At 40.4% G+C, this 17,464-nt stretch overlaps 1 protein-coding gene and 1 long non-coding RNA gene across 3 annotated transcripts in view; one reads left to right on the top strand and one right to left on the bottom strand.

Moving 5' to 3' along the window:
* LOC144084064 (uncharacterized) overlaps nucleotides 1-17,464 on the top strand; it is a 32,202-nt gene that overhangs the window by 11,375 nt on the left and 3,363 nt on the right. The window contains exon 3 of one of the 2 annotated variants that reach the window (XR_013303711.1): nucleotides 9,029-9,093. This is a non-coding gene — a long non-coding RNA (uncharacterized LOC144084064). Of the gene's footprint in view, nucleotides 1-9,025; nucleotides 9,094-17,464 lie in introns of both variants that reach the window. The other variant, XR_013303712.1, reaches the window with a different exon arrangement.
* rab38a (RAB38a, member RAS oncogene family) lies at nucleotides 1,387-17,385 on the bottom strand. Its single transcript, XM_077612353.1, has 3 exons — nucleotides 17,097-17,385; nucleotides 9,021-9,301; nucleotides 1,387-2,980 (listed from the first exon to the last, which is right to left on the bottom strand). The coding sequence occupies exons 1-3, from the start codon at nucleotides 17,296-17,298 to the stop codon at nucleotides 2,825-2,827; spliced, it is 639 nt and encodes a 212-aa protein (XP_077468479.1). The 5' UTR covers nucleotides 17,299-17,385; the 3' UTR covers nucleotides 1,387-2,824.

Below are 17,464 nucleotides of genomic sequence, written 5' to 3'. Positions count from 1 at the left end.
TGGGCCAAAATACCAGGAACAGCGTGTGACAAGCTTGTGAAGTTACAGAAAACGTTTGGCCTCCATTATTGCCAGCAAAGGGTACATAATGTATTGAGATGAACTTTTGATAATAACCAAATACTTATTTTCCACCATGTTTTGCAAATAAATTCTTTAAATATCAAACAATGTAATTTTCTGGTTTTTTTCCCCACATTCTGTCTCATGGTTGAGGTTTACCCATGTTGACAATTACAGGCCGCTCTAATCTTTTCAAGTAGGATAACTTGCACAATTGGTGGTTGGCTAAATACCTACTTGTCCCACTGTAAAACCACTCCCTCTTTCTCTGTACTCTTGTGATACTTTGAACCAGGTAGCAGTACTTGATGAAAAATTGGATTTAATTAGTATTTTTAAGCACTAGAATTTATTTTCATATATGGCAGTAACCAGTCCTCTATTTGTTTTTGCTTGTCCTCACTAGGCTCTAAAAAAAGTAGCATCTTATCCCTGCTGACTTTGGATCGTTCCGAGCTTTCACCTGAGGAAAGCCCATAGATTGCTTTCTTTGATCCGGAACAAAATACATTTGACACTTTTGGTACGATTTCTTTTTTACATTGCAATTTTTGCGAGCGACATATGATTTTAAAACAAACCTACACTGGTGAAAGCATTGTTCTATTTTAGACTAAACAGTCTGGATGGGGTAACACTGTAAAATATGGTTTAAACAATCACGGAGCACCAGCTAGCAACATTCATGCTCTTATTGATATGGTTAATCAACTGTAAACGTTTGCAGGACACTTGGCGAATTAGAGGATATTGATGCAACATGAAAGTAAATATCGAGACAACATTCTCTTTCCTCATCGCTCCATGTCAAACACTGACGTAGTGCGAACCAAACAACATATCCCATAATGCCTGTGACTACGGAATTCTGTTACATGCAAAAGGTGTGGATTTCAGCTTTTGTCTGAACTACAGTGCAGTTGCCTTCACACATAAAGCAAACAGCACCACAGCTTGGTTCCACGAGTACAAGGACCACCTCTGATGCCAGGTCACGGATCAACTGTTTTGTCCGCACCAGAGTTCGCTGGTTTGAATTCAAAAGGTGCACACCACGGACTTTTTAGCTTTGGTCCAAAACAAAATAGGGGAAATTTGAATACGCCTTCATTTAAAATGACTTACATCCTGGCAGGATGGTTAAAATATGGAGACCCAAAGGCACATCAGACTCATTATCAAAGCCAAGAGACCCCATTTGCATGTAACAAAAAGGTTAAAAAACAGAAAAACAAGCAGTGAAATATCCATAGAATTTCAGTAAAATTTATATAGAATTTATTTTGAAACTTCTGTAAATATCCTCCATAGTGCACCCCAAGTTCAATTGGTGTATCAGCCATAACCATCCGGGCAATATTGCGGAGATGAAAGTTTTAACATAATATATAGGGAAGAAAGTCTCATCTCATTTTCTGAACCGCTTTATCCTTATCAGGGTTGCGGGGGGTGCTGGAGCCTATCCCAGCTGACTCCGGGCCAAAGGCAGGGGACACCATGATAAAATGGGCTAAATATTTTGGCCGACAGGGAAGGCTCCAAAAGCCTGTTTCTTACTTGAAGGACATCATAAATTTGCAAATATTTAATAAATTGTAATAATCAAGGAAATGAAACAATAAAAAGCGAATTTGTGTTGAAACTTGATGTCTTTAAATTATTGCACATTTGAATTCCACAAAAACAATGTACCCAATCCAGAAAATTGTATTTTTTGGGCAAATTGTTTACAGATAGAACAAATGATAACTAAATTCCAATATTATATACAGAGACAATAATCAAGCAGAATGTGATTTTAATCTTGTTGTTGAATGCACACCTGCTCTTTGGTTGTACATGCTGTCTAGATAAAATATCTCCATATTTGTAGGCATATACGGTATATTCATTCATCACATACGTAATTACAAATATTACAATAACAAGTATAATATACATTATACTGTATCTTCTTAAGCAGTAGAAAACAACCATTAAAATACATTTATTTTTTAAATCTCTCTCACCCTTAAAAAACACAACAACAGCATGCATTTGTTGTTACGTTTGAAAGCATATTCATATCTATCCATAGTATAAAAACATTATAAAGGTTTTCATAATCTTCTAAATGCATTTATAAATAAAACATTTAGCAAGTGCGTAAACTACACTTTAAGGAGGCCACTGTAATTACATGTTCAATGTGTTTTAGTAGCTCAATACAGTAGACCAATTACACAAAAAGCACTAGGACTCTCAACTGCTGTTTTGTTAAATCTGAAGGAGCGCTGTTTTGGATTGTTACTGAGGAAAAAAGGGGAGCAATGTTTAAGTCAGTAGAAGGGCAAAAGAAAAGCGAAGAAACAAAAGAATCATGTAACGAAAATTGAAGAGTGGGCAGAAGACGACGATGGAAAGGTCTTAAGTGACAGCCAAATTAATTCAAGATCTGAAAATTTAGCAGAGATTTTGTTTCACTTGCTGCAATCGCTCTGTGCTTATGGTCATTCAGTAACTGCGTCTCCATGGTTACAGAATTGGGAGCTGGAAAGATGCGAGTGACCTTGTCTTTGACAGGCACACGCAGCCCCGTCTATTGTTCTTTCTCCATCTTTTCTTCATTCTGTTCATTCCTTTGGCTCTCGCCCTTCTGCAGCCAAGAAGAGCTGTTGGAGGGGAAAGACATGCTCCCTCAAAATTAACAAGCTCTGCCTCAAGACACTGACCAACTTTGTGAGGAATGACATGTACAAAGATGCCCACGCGCCAGGATCAGTTATTGTGATCTGAAGCAGGAAGAGCATGTCCCGCCTCTGTCTGTCTCTAACTGGGGGGTAATGGTGTCCGGCACCTCTGATTGGAGCATATCGTTCTCACTGGAAATGATGTGTTTCACCAAACAGTTCGCTGCCTCATCAATGTTGATGTTTTCCTAAGCATGGGGAAAAGAGGAGGGGTCGACAAACAAATTATCAATACGAAACAATTTGCTATAATGTATATTCAGTTTAGACCAGGGATGGGGAAACCGGTCCTTGAGGGCCTCTGTGGGTGCAGGTTTTTGTTGCAATCGATCCAGCAAAGGCACTTTAACCAATGAGATTTCTGCAGAAAACAAGAAGCACCTGACTGCAATCCATTGATTGCACTTGCAGGACACCAGATTGGTGAAAAGGTAGCAGCTTTATGGAATGAAAACCTTCACCCACTGCGGCCCTTTGTGGAATAGTTTGCCCACCCCTGGTTTAGACTGACTAACATCTCCACATCCCTCAAAAAACATGTCTCCAAAATAAATCGAGAGTACTCTAAAGAAATGAAAACTGGATCAAATGAGATATTACATGTGGAATAATTGTTACTGTCCAGACGTTAATCCAAATGAAATGTTGTCTCATATGTTATCTGGCAGGGTATCTCAAGGCAAAAAGGTGATAAGACAGACAAGTGAGCATTCAAAAACCTCTCTTTGTGTAGCGCGAGTCTCGGATGTCACAATTTTTACTAGTCGTGCTGCATAGTCTGACACATCTTGTGTGGTTCTTACTATTTTTTGATGAATATTGACCAAAATTGATCAAAGGTGCATGTTCATCTTCTTCATACAGGAGTGTCCAACACTCACTCCAAATAGATTTGATGCCAAAGGTGACTATTTTCCGATGGCCTTGAAAATTGATTTGATTTTAATCCATCTCCTGTTCGCTTTTCCACTCGATGGACACGGGGGATTTGGAGCCTACCTTTGCTAACTCAGGGCACTAGGTGGGGTACACCCTAAATTGGTGAACATAATCAAGGAAACAAAAAAATAAAAATCTGGCTCCTTCTAGGGCAGTGGTTCTTAACGTTGTTGGAGCTACCGAACGCCACCAGTTTCATATGCGCATACACCGAACCCCACCAGTTTAATTATTTAGTCTAAAATAAAATATATCTTTTTTTCGAATTCAAGCTATAAATTCGTTGCAGCACTGATTGGCCAAGCAATGTGACGTGATCATCTGCCGCCAGTGATGGTCAAGCGAGGCATGTTATCGTGAATAGACATGATGAGTCGATGTTGTCAGGAGCGCCCCGTTTTGTCCCTCCTGGCCTGCCGTAGAGGCAGAGCAGCTGGAATCAATGTGTTGATGACTTCCGGAGTTAGTATTTAAACACCAATTAGTTCTATTATCATTGTTCGGATCGTTCCTGCAAGCTCCTGCACAATTCTTGCATGTTCCTGGAAGTCACAGCGTGGATTCAGTAGCCATGCAGCCACGCTACCTTTCTCCTCGATACCTCTCGTTCTCCTGTTTCCGGTTTGGTATCGCTTTCATTTCACAAGTTCTCGTTGTGTTGTAAGATCCCGTCTGAGTTATTAAAGATGTTGCCTTGAAGCCAACTGCCTCGTTCCCCTCCTGCTTCCCGCGCCTGGGCCCTAATCCATTCTCGATCGTGCCCCGACGACACGGCTCGATCGTAACAGATGTCTCTTGACCGCCACGGCAGAGGCTCCACCAAACCCCTGAGACCAACTCACCGAACCAATAGGGTTCAATCGAACCCTGGTTTAGAACCATGTCCTAGTATATGCATAATAAAGATCCATTCAGATCAATTCATCTGATATAAAGATAGAAATAAACCTCGGGAAACGGTGCCTCGAAAATGACTAATTAATTCATTCATTAATTAAATGCTAATTACTCTGTGAAAGTGTAATTGAACCCCAAGGGTTGATAGGTACTGTCAACAAACACTTATATAGCTACAAATTTTTACCGTGCCCAAAGCACTTTACATTAGCTCATTTCACCCATTCATACACCAATAGTGCACCTGCCATGTACTAAATGGTTCCAAACCCCCACAAATTTGGGTTAACTGTCTTCAACAATGGGCAGCCAACGGCCCTTCGGTCCCAAGACGACTCAAGCTACCAACTATAACACGACAATAGCCATCCTAATTATTTTTGTTCAATAAAAGATGTTTATAATTTGATTTCTCACAATGAAATGAAAGAACATTGTGGTGGCATACCTCACTTTGTTATGTGCATCTACAAGTACATGCAGAACTTTTTCTATTTTCCTCTCTTAGCAACTGGCTGTGACATTCTTGCTGCACATCATCCACAAATGTGGGGACTTTATGTTTGTCAGTTCAAGTCAAGCAAACCAAGCAAGTTCACAATTTTGTCCTGAGTAAACATGACTCATTGCCTGAAGTGCAGTTGTATTTGAGCAGAAAACAAAACAAATGAACTGACTGAAATTAGCTTTTTCTTTAGTGTTTCAGCTAGAGTAGTTCTGTCCAGAAGAGTCGGCGATTATCAGAATTTACTGCCTCTCTGTTCAATTATTATGCAGCTTGGCGCAGTCACAGCTGAACAACATAAATGATTATCTTTAACCTTCTAAGACCCAAATGCAGTTTTATTTTCTCTTTGATATTTAGGCTAATTGGGACCCAATGAGTGTAAAAACAAAGAATTATCTTTTTACATTAAGTAGTTTCTGAGAAAAATATGTCCACATCATAAGTGGACGCCAGGCCCTTGTAGTCCAAAATTTATCATTGTAGTCTTGTGACAACCAACCACATGTGGACGCCAGGTCCTAGGAGGTTAAATATGCCACTGAAGATTTATATTATCCGTTTAAGAGTAAATATCTGCACAAAAATGACATATTTGTGTACGAAAATGGACTTGGTGCTAAGTAGTTGTCATTTGTTCATAGATGTACAAATACACCACTACATCTATTATTTGCCTTGTACTAGTGCGAAGGGTAAAAATATGCTTTACCGTAACCGATTACTATTGTGTACATTTCTTGACAGTTTTATGGGTAGTAAGGCTCATTAATTAGAAAATGGTCTACTTTCTGAGCCCTTACCTTTGTTGTGGTGGAGGAATGTGGCTTTTCTAATAGCCTAGAAGTAAGGTTGTCATCCAGAGAGGACAAATACTCGTTGAGGGACCAGATAAACCGCGACTCAAACCATCCCCATGATCAGATGTAAAAATGCACACCGCCTTGCGTCCGGATTTCTTTTTACAAAACCATTTGGGACCCAGAAACAGCAAAATAAGTCCCAGTGACACATTTATCAGAAGTGAGGTGTTGGTATAATTACAAAGGACTAGTAATCTCATTTTTCCAATGACATAACCTATAATTGTAGCTGTTTTCATGAACAACGGGGAGAGAGATTGATTAGGAATGGAATTGATAAGCAGTGTTGGTAATGGAAATGAAGATATAGCCCATCGGTCGGTCCATTTCGGACTGCAGGACATTCCTTCATTTAAGTGCCTTATCTTGCATACTGGGCAGCCACAAACGGGAGGACCAGTGGTGGGCCGTCAGGGCCAGCAAAGCCTTCTCTGCTGGCCTAAAGATTACCTGAATCATAGACTGATGTTAACTTTTCCCCAAGTTGCGCTGCTTCCAGGTGTGTGTTTTCATATTTAAGCATTTAACCAATCACATTTTAGCCATTATTTGTTGCCAAAGTCAGAAATTTACCTTGCGGCCTTCATAATCAGTTCTGTGGGCCCTGCACCATAGAATAAGTGTCACTCAAACAGTGGCTTTAACCAATCAGAATTTGAGTTGGCGACTTCTAGCAGGCGTACGGAAGCGTCAGCGTTTCCACACCCTCCGGTGGATGGTGAGAAATTGTGCTAGCCAGAACTCGCATCTGGATCTCTAGCGAGCTTCTCATCTCATCTGATTTTCGGTGGAGCCTCTGCCAGAGAGGTCAAGACACATCGATTCATCATGTCTATACACGATAACATGCCCCGCTTGACCATCACAGGCTGCAGATGATCACCGGACATTGCTTGGCCAATCAGTGCTGCGATGATTTTATATACAGTGGTACCTCGTCATACGACCGTTCGTCATACGGAATGCTCGTCTTACGGGGGAAATTTCGATCGAATAATTCGCCCGTGATGCGGTCAAAGTTTCGTGATGCGACCAAGCCAGGTTGCCATGGCATTTTTTTTGGCATATCTTTCGTGTATAACAATATTTACGATCACCGGATGAGCTATTCAGACCAGGAAACGCACAACGCGCATGCGCGGTGAAAAGAGGGCTTTCTGGGTAATGAAGTATACTCGTGCGCACAACGCCGACAGGCAATGGCACTAGGCGCCGTTCGAGGGGATGCGAACACAGATGCTACAAGCTAAAAGGAGCCGCTAGCCAGCGGCCCCGAAGCTCCCATGCGAATCCAACAAAACCACCCAGAGCTGCCACCCAGGAACGTAGCGCCCTACGTTTTTCATCCAGCCGGAGATATTCGCACTGCCCCACACCTCCGGCTACCCCCTGGATGAACTAATCCGCGTTCCAGTGACAGCTCTAGCGCTGCTGAGGGTAATCCTCAAGCGCCTGAGGTGGCCCAACAACAACAACAACATGAGCAGCGGCGCGATCGCTGATAAAAGACTGCTGCTCGTCGTGCGTTATTCGATTGTGAGGACATTTGTGTGCATCATTTTCGGAATATTTTGAAGGGAATAGTACGACAGCAAACAGCCCATCGATAGCGAACGTGAGGGTGGAGTGTTTGTTCCGTTTACGAGTGCGTTTTGTGGAAGAAAAAAAACGAAGCCCCCCGCCCCTTTTATGCCCCTCTCCCCTCGGCGAAATCTGCCCAATTTTAGTTAGATTAAACACTTTATTTCTATTAAACCACTCGTTATTTATTACTTTGTCAATATATGGCGAATTATAAGAAATAAAACTTTTTTTTCAATCCAATATCCTGTTTCTGGTGTTTTTTTCAGAGAGTTGGAACGAATTAATTTGTTTCCCATTCATTTCAATGGGAAACTTTACCTCGAGTTACGAGTAACTTGTCATACGAGCTCAGTCACGGAACGGATTAAGCTCGTATCTCGAGGTACCACTGTATCTTGAATTTGTAAAAAATCACATTTTATTTTACACTAAAGTAGGGTTCGGTGAATGCGCATAGGAAACTGGTGGGGTTCGGTAGCTCCAACAAGGTTAAGAACCACTGCATTAACATCTTTGCCTCGGCTATCACACAAGAAAGTTGAAATTTAATGTAGCGTAAGATTTACACTTATTTTTAAGTGTGTGTATAGTAATCTAAGTTAATTTAAGTTAAATTTAAAGTTTATGTTATGTTACGAGCGCATTGCCGTTCGTCAAGTTTCCTGTCCTTTCTCTCTGTCATCCGCGCACTCCGCGGTAAGTCTGTACTGAGTAATGTCACATTTTAGTATTTAAGATCATAACCACTAGATAGCTATTTATAATACTTTGTGAGTAGGTGGGGAATTAGAACAAATAAATAGATGTTTTTCCTGTCTTGGGTCTTTTTTCCGAGGGTGTGAACGGATTAATATGTATTTAGTTATTTTCTATGGGAAAAAAAATTGAGATACGAATAAATTGACATACGAGCTTGGTCCCGGAATGCAGTACGCTTGTATCTCAAGGTATTACTGTATGTGACAGTTCAATCTTTTACCCAATGTTGGCTGGAATAGGCTCAAGCACCCCTACAATCCTGTGACGATATGTAATACAGAACATGTAATGAATAGTTTATAATAGAAGTTTATAATGTAGAAAATTGTATGGCGGAGTTCAAAGTTGTGATTTTTCTTTCCTCACAAAATGCAACAAAGCATCCTCTTTGGTGTTGTGTAAAGACTGATCCTATTTGAAAAGAATTGTTTCTGTTCCAGATGCTGACATTACCATGCATCTAATTATCTCTTTTGCAGGATGCTGCATCATCTGCATTTATTTCTTTTGTGGTCTGTCTGAAAGGCACAGATGAAACTATGCCAGGTCTCCAATGCCATTATTCTCAATACAGCAATTTTGCTGAGAGGCAGTTTAGAAAGGTTTATTGAATTTGAGGCCGATTTGGGGCGTTGATATCCCCTTGATTGCAATTGATTAGAAATTCTGTGTGTCCTTTACCTTAGCAGATGTCTCAAACCACCCAACAAAGCCATTCTCCTGGCAGAACTGCTCCATCTTTATTCCATTATTGGTCAGTACATCTCGTCCCTGGTCACACTTGTTAGCCAGGAGCACCGTGGCTACATTCTTCCCATTGGCTAATGTCACTTTAGAGTCCAAGTCCTCCTTCCATTTGGTGACTGCCTCGAATGAGGCGGGCCTTGTCACATCAAACACGATGAAGGCGCCCATTGCCTCGCGGTAGTATACGCGGGTCATGTTACCAAATCTCTCTTGACCTACAAAAGACCATCACATTTACACAAAAACATGATAAATGTAAACATAGCAAGTTCAAATTTTGACATCTGTAAAAACTCATTTAAATGATATACTCTAGTTCATGTTGAAGGTTTTACTTTTTCTTTTTTGTTTCTTTGTTTCTCTCTCTCGTTCTTTCACAATAATTACAGTGTGTTTGAAGATAAGATAAATCATAGAATAAATAAATGAGAATACATATATGACAGTTTTGAGAATGTTTGCCTTCTCTTAAGTAAACAGAAAAATAAGGCTTACACAAGATATGCATTTGGTGCCAGCCTCGACACTAGTAGAGTGGCAACATCTAATCTTGCCATAAAAGTGCAAATTCAATTTAAAAGCTGTGTTGGGATGTGTTATGGACACCTCTTTCTCCAACCTCAACTTCAGTGAGCGCTTCAAATACATTCACAAAGTCTTCACAACATACAACCTGATCTTTCTAGCCATGAATCCAGCCAATCACAGGGCACAAGAAGATGGACAACAATTCACGCTCACACTCATACCTCGGGGCAATTTAGAGTGTTCAACCAGCCTACCATGCATGGTTTAGGCATGTGAGAGGAAACCGGAGTACAAGGAGGAAACTCACGCGAACCCAGGAAAAACATGCAAACTCCACACAGTGAGGACCGACCTAGGATCAAACCCATGAACCCGGAACTGCAAGGCCGACACGCTAACCACTCAACCGCCGGGCCGCAACATTGAAATATATCAAGTAAAAAGTGCCACTCGGTCACCCTTAGTTATTAAAAAACAAACAAACAAAAACCATTCTAGGCAAACCTGCTGATTTGTATGACAAACCTGACTGGGCCCCAACTTTGAAGATGGAATACAAAAGCACCAACACAGCAGACCAAGATAGAAAGAGATTAAAGATCAATGGACAGAAAAAGAGACAACATCCTCTGTATTACTTGACCTGCAACTATCACCAGCTGACCTGCAACTACCAACAACTGGCCATCCAGTCGATGATGATGATTTTGTACATACAGACAGACCAGAAAGGGGATGGTATTTCTGCACTAAAAGCCAATTTTCAGAAACTCATCTCTCATCACATCTCTTATATTCTGAACCGCTTTATCCTGACTAGGGTTGTGGGGGTGCTGGAGCCTATCCCAACTGATTTCAAGCCAGAAAGAATTGGTGGCCAGCCAATCGCAGGGCACAAGGAGACAAAAAACATTCATGCTCACACTCATACCTAGGGTCAATTTAAAGTGTCCAATCAGCATACCATGCATTTCTATGGAATGTGGGAGGAAACCGGAGTACCCGGAGAAAACCCACACAGGCCCGGGGAGAACATGCAAACTCCACACAGGTGGACCGACCTGGATTTGAACCCAGGTCTACCATTGTGAGGCTGAAGTGCTAACCACTTGTGCCACTGGGCCTTTTCAGAAACTACCTTCTGAAAATCAAGAGGATAACCAAATTGGAACTGTGAAAAGAAATGTCATAGGAACCATTTTATTGATAATGATGAAAGGGTGATGTTTAGGGTGATAACAATACAGTTTTTTACTGTATTTGATTCAAGTGTGTTGCCCGCCAACACAGTTGAGACATGGAAAACAGACTGCACAGAAAACCTCGAGGACCAGATTGAAGGAACTTGTGTCTGGAGTTTCAAAGAAATTTGTGAACATGTTTAATATTCTTATGCAAGCTGAATAGACTTATGTATAGGCTAGATAAAGTCATCCATTTGAGGAAGAAAATGCCACTGTCTTTTTGTTTCCACTTTGGAACCAAAGTTACAGTTATTGTGGATTGTAAAGACCTTTTTTATTGGGTGACCATCCAATGTAGTAGCTTGTCTCTCCAAGTGGTCATCATATAAATATAACAACTCTACACCTCCTACACCTAACGTCATAAACCTAAGACAGTATTTGCTATGAATCCAAAGGTTTTAGAGACAGAGCTTTTGACAAACACTTACTTGAGAACCGTTCAATACTGTCAGTCGCATTAGCACTTTTCAGAATTTGCGACAGTTGGGCAACAATTGTTGCCAGTGGGACAGAATGGGTTGACATTAGAAATGATCATGTGAACATATAGCATTTGTAGTCTACAACCTATGTATATTACATACCAAAACCTAAATGTATACATGACGCTACATTCTTCAAACGTAAGGGTTTACGATTGCACCGGGGTCAATGCACATATGTACAGAAAAATCATTTTAACAAGGTAGGTGAACATAAAAGAGAAAGATGGATGTGCCATTAAAAAAGAGGTAAGTAACAAGCTTCAGTTTTGTTCCAGAATTGGAGAACTGCCGTGATTTTCTCAGCAACACATCAAGACACAGGCAAATATATTTTTTTCATTAGTAATGAATTGACAGCATTCGCTAAGACGATTTTATTCCTCTATCCATTTAAATTACGCACAAACATATGTAAACGCGTAAAGCAACTATATTTGCCCTTGTCTATGTGGTCTATGCAAATTGTTTTTTGCCTCTCAGGAAAAACATTTCTTGTTCTAATATTAAGAGCATTATAAAGTGGGTATACCAGTTATTTTTGTCTCATCTCTCATCTCATTTTCTGAACTGCTTTATCCTCACTAGGGTCACAGGGGGTGCTACAGCCTATCCCAGCTGACTTCGGTGCAGAGACGGGGGACACCCTGAATTGGTGGTCAGCCAATCGCAGGGCACAAGGAGACAAACAACCATTCAAGCTCACACTCATACCTAGGGGCAATTCAGTGTCCAATCAGCCTACCATGCATGTCTTTGGAATGTGGGAGGAAACCGTAGTACCCAGAGAAAACCCACACAGGCCCGGGGAGAAAATGCAAACTCCACACAGGTGGACCGACCTGGATTTGAACACAGGTCCCCCACTGTGAGGCCGACGCGCTAAGCACTGAGCCTTGGGGCCGCCCGTTATTTTTGTTATCTTCAATCATAAAAAATGCAGTGTGAGACATGTGTGATTGTTATGTAGTATCAATTATATATATATATATATATATATATATATATATATATATACACGTATATATAGTATATATATACATATATATATATATATATACACACGTATATATAGTATATATAGTATATATATACATATATATATATATATATATATATATATATATATATATATATATATATATACAGTGGTACCTCGTCATACGACCGTTCGTCATACGGAATGCTCGTCTTACGGGGGAAATTTCGATCGAATAATTCGCCCGTGATGCGGTCAAAGTTTCGTGATGCGACCAAGCCAGGTTGCCATGGCATTTTTTTTGGCATATCTTTCGTGTATAACAATATTTACGAGCACCGGATGAGCTATTCAGACCAGGAAACGCACAACGCGCATGCGCGGTGAAAAGAGGGCTTTCTGGGTAATGAAGTATACTCGTGCTCGCAAAAGTACCGTAATTACTCGAATATAACACGCAGGTTTTTGCAAAATAATTAATTCCAATAGTTGGGGGTGCGTGTTATAATCAAAAACTAATTTTTTTTTTTATTTTATTTTTTTTTTTATTTTTTATTTTTTGTCTTGTTACATGGCCCTTAGCCTGGTGCTTTTTCTTGCCAAATAAATTGAATTGAAATTGAATTGAATAAAATAAATTACAAATTTTCGATCGAAAAAAGCATTGTCAAACTCACTTTGACGCACGGATTTTACGTCATCTCGTGAAGCCGAGACCACCACTGCCCCCCTCTAGCCTCGTACCCGTCTCAGTTCACCCTCTCTCAGTTCAGTGTTATAATCAATAACTAAAATAAATTACAAATTTTCGATCGAAAAAAGCATTGTCAAACTCACTTTGACGCACGGATTTTACGTCATCTCGTAAAGCCAATCGGATGATGTGTTGTGGGAGGAAGAGGAAGTGGATGAAGGAAGCGTGGACGTTGATAGGATTCTCAACGAAGAGATGTATGAGAGGACAGACAAAGAGAGAGAGGAACTTTTCATTTGAAGGATTCTAATGAATAAATTTGTTTGAACAAAACAATCGTGAAACGAAGAAAAAAAGGTAAGATTTCTGATTTTCGTCAGCGGGAAATTTTAGGTGCGCACTATATTCGAGTACTGCGTTTTTCCAGATTTTTTTGGCCCAAAGTTATACCTGCGTGTTATTTTCGAGTGCGCGTTATATTCGAGTAATTACGGTATCCCCGGTAGCAACTCTATCATAGGCGCCGTTCGAGGGGATGCGAACACAGATGCTACAAGCTAAAAGGAGCCGCTAGCCAGCGCCCCTGAAGCTCCCATGAGCAGCGGGGCGATCGCTGATAAAAGACTCTGCTCGTTGGCTGCTCATAAGAACATCGGGGGCACTGGCTCGCAACAGCATCCCCGGTAGCAACTCTATCATAGTCGCCGTTCGAGGGGATGCGAACACAGATGCTACAAGCTAAAATGAGCCGCTAGCCAGCGCCTCGGAAGCTCCCATGAGCAGCGGTGCGATCGCTGATAAGACTGCTTGCTGCTCGTTGGCAAGTGGTCGTGCGTTCTCCGATTGTGAGGACATTTGTGTGCATCATTTTCGGAATATTTTGAAGGGAATAGTACGACAGCAAACAGCCCATCGATAGCGAACGTGAGGGTGGAGTGTTTGTTCTGTTTACGAGTGCGTTGTGTGGAGGAAAAAAAAAAAACGAAGCCCCTCTCCCCTCGGCGAAATCCGTCCAATTTTAGTTAGATTAAACACTTTATTTCTATTAAACCACTCGTTATTTATTACTTTGTCAATATATGGCGAATTATAAGAAATAAAACTTTTTTTTTCAATCCAATATCCTGTTTCTGGTGTTTTTTTCAGAGAGTTGGAACGAATTAATTTGTTTCCCATTCATTTCAATGGGAAACTTTACCTCGAGTTACGAGTAACTTGTCATACGAGCTCAGTCCCGGAACGGATTAAGCTCGTATCTCGAGGTACCACTGTATATATATATATATATATATATATATATATATATATATATATATATATATATATATATATATATATATATATATATATATATATATATATATATATATATATATATATATATATATATATATATATATATATATATATATACCTTGTATTCCATGTTACAAGATATTTATTCCCCTGTGCTGTGACACTCTTGGCAATACCCAGCCCTATTGAATACCTTCCAATAAGTTGCTTTACATTTTCTAAATATAATCAAATAAAAAGAAACAATTTATGAATACATACTTTTAAGTTTGCAGTAGCTAAAGATGATCTGCACAGGAGTTCCATTTGTACCGTGTCAATGTCTTATAATAAAGAAATCCTTCAATTTGCTGAATGCATACCTCTGGTGAAAGCAGAACATTTAGAGTTTCAGCTAAGTGTACCACAACAAACACTCTTGATATACAAGCAGCTAGGCCTTAAATCTGGCTCACATGAGGCAGAGACACATGACCGTTTGTGCTTAGTGCAACGGAGGGCTGTGAGCAGCAGGTCAACCTCAGCAGACATTCACGTGAGGTTAGTCTCCTATTGAAAACTTTGGTTCTCATCGCTTACCCACAAACCATTATTCGATTTCGGAGTAACTAAAATTAAATGTCAAGAAAAGGTTTTTTTATCTGTATTATGGGCTCGTATCGTAGTCTGTCACGCCAGGGCTTCATATCTTTTAGACGATATTGAGGTTTACCCTTTTCCGGTTAAGGGAACTGTAAAAGTTGGATATGACGTCTGATGTAAACATCTGATAACGAATCTTTTAACGGACTGACATTTTTGGTTCGAGAAGCACCACAAAATTGATTGCAGACTGACCACAAGCAGTAGCATGACAATTGTTGGGTTCTAATATTCACATGGATGTTTTAAGCAACCACAGATTTTACAGCAATTTTGAACAGATGATTCAATTTATTGCTCTTTCCCAGACCTTGCTTTCCCTTTATAATACTCAGCGTGATATCATTAAATTAAAGTAGAAAGACTCTTCAAACAAAGATCCTACAACTAAAAATCAACTCTATATTTGGATTTCAAATATTTTCTGGATGCCATGGCAACATTTTATTCCATACAAGGTACAATTAGAATCAAGTTCAATTTACCTATAATGATAAGTAGCTCTTGAATAACTTTTGGGCTTTTCTATGGACTCAAAGCCCAATAGCCTGTGCATTTCTTTTTATAATCACATGATTCTAATTCCAATCTACATGTGAAACAATTTAAAAATTTCAGCATACATAAATCAATGTTTTAGTAACATTTCTACAATTCTACAAACATTCTACATTGATAAAATAACTGGGATTCCTTACTAGTATATTGAAAACATTTGTATGTCTAGTGTAACAACTCCTTCCAGATTAAATTGGAGAAAAAAAGGTTTCCATCCCAAATGAAAAAAAGAGGATACACTTTCACCATTCTGATGTTTTAAATGCGTAATCATTTGATTGCAGTCAGGTGCTGCTTGTTTCAGAATTGGTTAAACTATCAGCGCTAAATCAGTTGGAACAAAAACCTGCCTATGTACTTCTCAAATATAGAGGGTTCTTTGACCAAAATTCAATAGTTTGACATTTCTGGCCAATAACTGCTGGCTGCAGAGGCCTCAATTCTTTTCAAATCGGTAATTGAATTGGGGATTTTCCACAGAAGAAATGCCACTTATGTGTGAAGCCACTGTAAGCATGCAAGGTGAGATAGTCACGTGTTTCTAGCCATCCCCCCTTTGCACATCATATGAACACTATGTGTCCACATACTGTCAACCTAGTGAAAAAAAATCAGCTTTTATACAGGAACTGTGATTTTTTTTAACATTTTATTTTATTTTAACACTTGCAGCACACTGACGGCGCTAGACGTCCAATTCAATTTGACTGACTGGGAGGGGCAAGGTAATGTTCAATCATCCTTCCCATTGTAAATTAATTGTGGTCCATTGTAGATGGAATAACCCAATTATTCAATGTTGTGTTATGTAGTATAGGGCGGCCTGGCGGATGTGTGGTTAACGCGTCGGCCTTACAGTGGGGGACCTGGGTTCAAATCCAGGTCAGTCCACCTGCGTGGAGTTTGCATGTTCTCCCTGAGTCTGTGTGGGTTTTCTCTGAGTACTCCAGTTTCCTCCCACATTCCAAAGACATGCATGGACACTAAATCAGCGGTCTCAAAGCTTGTTTTCACGGCTATTTCTATTTTCTCGTGGTCCGGCTAATGGGGAGGGCGACAATTTAAGACAAAATTGTGTGGGGTTGGGCTCACTGCAGAAACGACACCCACGGCGGCAAAAAATAGTCTGAAGCATAACAGCAATCATTTATTATCATTATTATTACAACTTTTCTCATTTGAAGTACGAGGACGAGATTTAAAACGTTAATATCTTTTACTCTGACGGACCGGCCCTAGCTAGCTCGCGAACCGGTGATTGGAGACCACTGCTCTAAATTGCCCCTAGGTATGATTGAGAATGTGAATGGTTGTTTGTCACTTTGTGCCCTGCGATTGGCTGGCCTACAATCCAGGGTGTCCCCCGCCGCTGGCCCTAAATCAGGCTCCAGCACCCCCCGCGAACCTAGTGAGGATAAAGCAGTCCCAGAAAATGAGATGAGTTATTTAGTATGAGACGATTACTATCTGCCTACATTTTTTAAAATTATGTTTGCCACACGTATGCACATTCTCTTTTTAATGGCCCCTTCCTTATACAAAATCGCATTTAGTTCTAAACAGTGTGCGTCAAGTGTAAACTACCTGCGATGTCCCACAGCTGAAGACGTACGGTCTCCTGGTCCAAATTGAGAACTTTGAGGGCAAAGTCTACTCCGATGGTGGCTCTGTAATTTGGGCTGAAGTTGTGGTGCACATAGCGCTTGATGATGCTGGTCTTGCCTACGCCCAGGTCTCCAATGACCAGGATCTTGTAGAGGTGCTCCTTAGTGTGGTTGTTCTGCATGGCGGGCGAGGCGAGGAAGTCAAGGGCCGAACATGAATCCACTCCAGTAGAAGTGGACGCGGCACAAAGTGAGGTGGAGACTCGCGATTCGGTCTGAGAGGAAAGGGGAGGTGAACTTGGACTCACCCACTCCACTATGGGTGGGCGGAGGAGGTGTTTGGAACTT

This window comes from Stigmatopora argus, chromosome 10 (assembly GCF_051989625.1).
Source record: "Stigmatopora argus isolate UIUO_Sarg chromosome 10, RoL_Sarg_1.0, whole genome shotgun sequence".
Classification (NCBI taxonomy): Eukaryota; Metazoa; Chordata; class Actinopteri; order Syngnathiformes; family Syngnathidae; genus Stigmatopora; species Stigmatopora argus.
Note: the sequence above shows the minus strand (reverse complement) of the source record. Positions and strands in the feature narration are given on the sequence as shown.